The sequence below is a fragment of the Notothenia coriiceps genome, unplaced genomic scaffold (assembly GCF_000735185.1).
Source record: "Notothenia coriiceps isolate Sejong01 unplaced genomic scaffold, NC01 NC01_scaffold00009652, whole genome shotgun sequence".
In the NCBI taxonomy this organism is placed as follows: domain Eukaryota; kingdom Metazoa; phylum Chordata; class Actinopteri; order Perciformes; family Nototheniidae; genus Notothenia; species Notothenia coriiceps.
In genome coordinates this window covers 237721-243644 of record NW_011342353.1, presented here as the reverse complement: position 1 = coordinate 243644, position 5924 = coordinate 237721, and the positions used below count along the sequence as shown (strand labels likewise).

The window sequence follows — 5924 nt, the reverse complement described above, 5'->3', positions numbered from 1 at the left end:
GTGTGGTGTGTGTGTCGTGTGTGCCTGTCGTAATGTAGTAGGTCTAGTGTTAGTATAATTCGATGATAAGGATGTGTTGTGCTGTGTGGTGTCGGGGACAAGAACGTGTACTGTGTGTTGTGATGTCGTGGTGTGTGGTGTGATCGGTGTGTAGTGTGTGTGTGTGGTGTGTGTGTGTGCGGTGGTGTGTGTGTGTGTGTGTGTGGATAGTCTTGGCAAATTCTCTCGGCAACCTAGTCATCACGAGTCACCGTGGATGGGACAAGGACCATCTCCCCGCCTACCCAGATAAATTGAACATTATATCCTATTTCGTCGTGTGAACGATTGACTCAGAGAATGGACTGTAGAGATAGTAGAGACGAACAAAAAAACCAAATAAAGAGGAGCATGTTACATAAAGCATAAGAAAGAAACATGAGTTACTACTAACTGGAACTAGATGACATCGAGGTCGACTCACTTCATCTTATTGCGACAAATGTCATAGCAGCAAGCGACGAAAGAGGACGTCTTACTTCACGAGCGCATACCTGAAGAAATTATACGACGGATCCAAACTTGCCGATAAGGTTTTCCCAATATAATAAACATGTGGACTAAAGTAGCAAAGATACTTAATGAACTGTGACGACAAAAAAGAAAGAATACTATAGCTCGACACTCCATCACATGTTCTGCCAAAGAAAAATAGAGACAGGGAACGAAATTAGACACCCCATAAAACATGTAACATATAACAGTATGACTTTAGAAGTGAAAAACATGAAGAACACCCAAACATGATATAAGATACTAAGATTGAATCACAAACCTCCGCTAATAGTATATAGAGATAATATTGTGTGTGTGTGTGTGTGTGTGTGTGTGTGTGTGTGTGTGTGTGTCCTAAGTAATGTGAAAGCAGAAAGCGACGGTTACTGTGCTTACTTAGACTAATAGAAGAAACCATGGCGTTTCTTTCATCATAAGTGATCTCCTTATCCTCTGGTCGTAAAGTCAAGGACTTTCCATCTCAGTTAATCTGTAGCTCCTTTACACCAGACATGTTTTGCTGTGTCATGATGTCCATCTTTGGCCTGACTCAACACTATAAGAAAATACATTCATTGTATTGTCTTTTCCTGATTTATAGGAAATAGTGTATGTGACCCACCCCCAGTTACTCACACTGAGCTTTCACTTCCTCCTATTGGTTCCCCATCAGCTACAGGAGGTCTCTGCGCAGGTTCTGTGGAGATGTGTCCTCTTACCACCAGTATCAATATTAGCTTCAAAATCCAATTATCTTTCTACTGGAGGTTAGGACTGAAAATAACAATTATATTATCTGTTCACTATTCTCAAATTAGAGCCCATGCACAGTTAGATCTTCAAATTGCATTGGTTTGATTTCCCTAAAGTCCATAAAACCCCAAAATATGAAATGCAGAATATAAAGAAAAAGCCGAAAACCCTCATATTCTAGAAGCTGTGTCCAGATAATGTTTCCCCTGAAAAATAACTTTCATGATGAATCCAGTGTAAAGTGATTGCTCTATGTTTGGAAGCCCTAGTTGTGATATCTCAGAAATGGTCGAGATGGAATGAAAGTTAATGCAGCTTTTCAATTGGTAACGACAAAAGTTTCATGTTGTTTCTTAAAATAATGCAATGCGTGTCTGAAAACACAAACACTCTGCATCATCAGATATCGTGACTCTCCCTCCTCCACTCCCTCTCTCGTTCCTCCACTTCTTCCATTTCCTTTCGTCCGTATTGGATTTTTTACACATGCAACCTTCCAAAAATCTTCATGAATATTTTAGGAGAGCATTCTCAGAAATGCTGTATTTCTCGAGTGCTGAACTGCTGACTTGACGGTTCAGGGTTAAACAGCTGTTCATGAGAGAGAGCCGTCCTATCTGAGGAGAGGCATGAAGGGAAGGAGGGGACAGGAAACAGGAAGCTCCTTCACACCCATTAGCTTCAGAGCCAGCTTCAGAGCCACACAGCTTTACACAAGGGAACTGCTTTGGGTTGGAATGGGGCATACTGGACACAAACACAGTAGCAGGAAATGGGCTGTAGAAAAAAGGAGCAAGAAATAGAATCTTATAAGAATAATTTAAATGCTTTTGTAACATTTAAAATATTCAAAGAAATGATCACAAGAAATGTAAAAAAACTAAAAATAATAAGATATGTGTAATATATCAGAATTGATATTGGAAAAGCTGTTTTTAAGGAATAGCATTGAACAGAAATATGCAAAATAAAGAAGAATGTGCAATCAGGGGTCCCAATATCTGTCAGCCTGGGTCCTATGATGATAATAATAATAATACCTTTTATTTGTATAACTTTAAAAACAATGTAATCTCAAGGTTCTTCACAATTCGACGAGGAAGAAAGTGATCTAAGAAACATATTTAATCAAAACAATTTAAAATAAAAATACATACAAAACTAGGGAGTTGAGTTTTAAAAAAAAAAAATAGGTTAAAAATAATAATAAGCGGAATCAGTAAAATGCGGAACAGGTGGGTCTCAAGGCTTGGGACAGATATTAACAGGGTTCCTACGGTCATTAAAAACCTGGAAAAGTCATGTAAATTCAGAATGCTAATTCCAGGCCCTGGAAAAGTTATGGAAAANAATATTTTTCCAAAAGTTTAGGAAAAGTCATGGAAATATAACTAAAGTTGCATCAAATATAATTTATATTTTATCTAATCGCCGAAACAGTAATACTATAATGATAATACATACTGTGTCGTATAGTAATGAAACGTAAAATGGCATTTAACTGACGAGGTATTTTGCTGCTGAGAGATTTGAGTTGCTTTAGCGTGTAGNAATATTTTTCCAAAAGTTTAGGAAAAGTCATGGAAATATAACTAAAGTTGCATCAAATATAATTTATATTTTATCTAATCGCCGAAACAGTAATACTATAATGATAATACATACTGTATAGTATAGTAATGAAAACGTAAAATGGCATTTAACTGTCGCTGTATTTTGCTTATTTTCCTGTTCCATGTTAAAATAACCCATTTTCAGTGGCACCGCTGAGAAAGAGTAATTATTTTGGAAAATTAGGTAAAGGTCATGGAGAAGTCATTGAAAGTCATTGAAAATCATTGGTGAAAAAGTGTATGAACTATGAACCCTGTATTAAGCGTCTCCTAATTGTATAAACACATCTATACTCTTCCTGTAGTGACATTACACAGAGCTCATTAACAGAAGCTCTAACTATGTGTTGCTTCTTCTGATGCAGCTCCTGATGGAAAAGAGGTGGAGTCTCAGATGGTGGGAGGGGGTGAGGTGGAGGCGGAGCTTAGTCCTCACAACCCTCTGAGTCCCAGCTGTGAGCCGGGCTGCAGCTGTGTGTGTCACCGGCAGTGGCCAGGCATGAAACTCATATGGGTGCCCGTGGACGAGGAGGAGGAAGAGGAGGAGGGGGGAGACGATGAAGAGACTGATGTGGAAGAGCAGCAGCAGGAGGAGGAGGATGATGACTACTGGGAGGAGGATGAAGAGGTGGAGAGGGTGGGGGAAGGGGAGAGCGAGGCGGGGGACGAGGTGGAAAGGATGTCGGTGATCGATGAGGGCGAGGTGTCCAAGCAGGACAAGGCGAAGTTCCACCAGTGTTTGGACGTTTTAATCTCCGATGGCAACAGGAGGCGCTCGGACCCCGGCCCTCACTGTGTTCTCAGTTCGCTAGCCGCCATCCGCTCCGAGTCCCCCCCTGTCCCCCCAAAACGCTCCCAGTCCCCACAGGTCCAGCCCACCCAGAACGAGGAGGAGAATATTTACGAGGCCACCCTTCCCATGGTCGACCGCCCCCCTAAAAAGACCGTGTGCAAGGAGCTGGATATTCCTCTTATTAAAGTGCGCAAACCCGCTCGCCGGAACAAGCTGCCCTACAGCTCCTCAGACCCCACGTCCGACTTTCAGACGGACACTGAACCCCTCTCCAGCCCGGAAGAGGAGCCCCCTGCCGTCCCCCCCAGGATGCCTGTCCACCCCGATGGTCGCAGCCTCACGCCCGTACACAGAGCAGGGATCCCCCTCCCACAGCCCACCCTGGAGGAGTGGCGCAACCTGCGGCCCGCGTCCCCCTGCGGCTCTGTCTCCAGCGGCCTGAGCCCCCAGAGAGCCCTCACTCCTCCACTCAGCCCTTGCAGACCCCCGCCTCCGCCACCAAAGACAGACCCCAGGAGGCTCAGCAGTGCCTCCATGCAGTCCCTCACACAGAGAAGAGGTTAGCACCGAGCTAACCTGATTATGGAGAGGAGCTATGAATGGTCCACACGTTGATGACCGTAACACTTTGTCTTTTCAGAGGACGAGCAGAACGGGGGGAATGAAGGCGAGGCAGCAGAAGAACCGTGAGTTAGCATTTCAACTCACTTCCATTCTTTTTAGGGATGATGATATTTCATATTGTTCTATATTTCAAAAATCCCAACAAAAGCCCTCTGAGTTTAGAGCTTATACAGATACATAGTATTTAGAGACGCAGTGACTACCATCATATTTAGAATAACAGAATCAGACTCCAGATTCCTAGTTTATCAAAGTATGCATGGGCGAAATATATCAGTAAGTCCTGCTGCATCCAGTTGCATTTTCTATTACACAAGCCAGAATGCTGCTCTGGCTTTTCTGACCCATAATCCTTTGCGCGGCAGGTATATAATCCAGAGGGTCAAAGTTCGAAGTATATTGTCTCAATTGCATGTATACTGCGAAACAGCACATACCTTTTAAGCTCAGCTCAGGTATGTGCTACAAAACAAAGTATGTGACTTGGTCTGCAGCCATTGTTGGGTTTGGGCTATTTATGGGTTTGTATCAATAAGACATTCTTCTCCTCTAAGTCAATGTTGGTGTTGGTGTGTGTGTGTGATGACCAATAACTGTGTCAGTCACTCTTTTGTTGAACGTTTCCATATCTCCCTTGTTAATCCTATTTTCTTCATTCCATACTCTTTCAGGCGTCCAATCAGGAGCGGGTCCCTCAGGAGGGAGACCTCGTTCAGCTGGGAGTCCCGCCTGCAGGATGGTAGGCTGACAATCTGTTATACACAAAACAAAGATGAGTCACGCTCATTCCTGTGACAGGATACAATGTCAGTATGTTGCTATGCCAACCACCGACACTGCTTTGTAACGACTGAGCACTTTGAGAGAAAGGCTGAAGACTATTCTATCTAACTCTGCAATGTAACTTTGAATTAGATTGAAATACCTGTCTTCCTCTATATTAGCTTGTTTGTTTAACTAATATTCTCTTGGCTTTTTAATGACAGTTCTTTGAATGTGTTTAATGTAATGTTATCAGAAACAGGTTTATTACCAGGTAGGTTGACACGTACGAGGAATTTGACTTGATGTCGTGGTGCGTACATAAAAGCAAAACTAAAATTAGAAACACAGATAGAGAACTAGAAAAATATAAAAAAATATAGTCAAATATAACAGTATTTACATAGAAACAGAATGCAAATGATAATGTTTCGTTCACACTGAAACCCTTTTAACTGCCTTTTTGGTTGAAATTAGATTTATAAATAATTGTATTTAACATCTCCTTGCCTCAGAGCCTCTGTACCAGACGTACCGAGCCACTGTCATCACCAAGGAGATCCGACGGCAGACAGTTTGTCGCAACATCAGCAAAACCAGTGTGGACTACGCCATGGACTGGACGGCCCGTCGCCCAGGGGCCAGTACGGGGACCGGGACCAGCACTGGGTCGGGGAACAGCACCGGGTCAGGGTCCAGCACTGGGTCAGGGTCCGGAACCCCCCGGAGCAGCACTCTGCCCACGCCGGGTCAGAGCACCCTGTGGCAGGACCTCCCAGCTGTTCGGGAGGCGGGGGTGCTGGAGCAGCTGACCTCGGAGCAGTGCAAGTACCAGGAGGTGAGGG

At 43.4% G+C, this 5924-nt stretch overlaps 1 protein-coding gene across 3 annotated transcripts in view; it reads left to right on the top strand.

Annotated features, from left to right (window-relative positions):
* The window catches only part of arhgef15b (Rho guanine nucleotide exchange factor 15b), a 36287-nt gene that overhangs the window by 23922 nt on the left and 6441 nt on the right, over nt 1–5924 (top strand). For all 3 annotated transcript variants that reach the window (XM_010771105.1, XM_010771107.1, XM_010771104.1), the window contains 4 exons: nt 3266–4252; nt 4334–4379; nt 4989–5056; nt 5595–5917. In XM_010771105.1, coding sequence (XP_010769407.1) covers nt 3266–4252; nt 4334–4379; nt 4989–5056; nt 5595–5917 — 1424 coding nt within the window. The remainder of the gene's footprint in view (nt 1–3265; nt 4253–4333; nt 4380–4988; nt 5057–5594; nt 5918–5924) is intronic.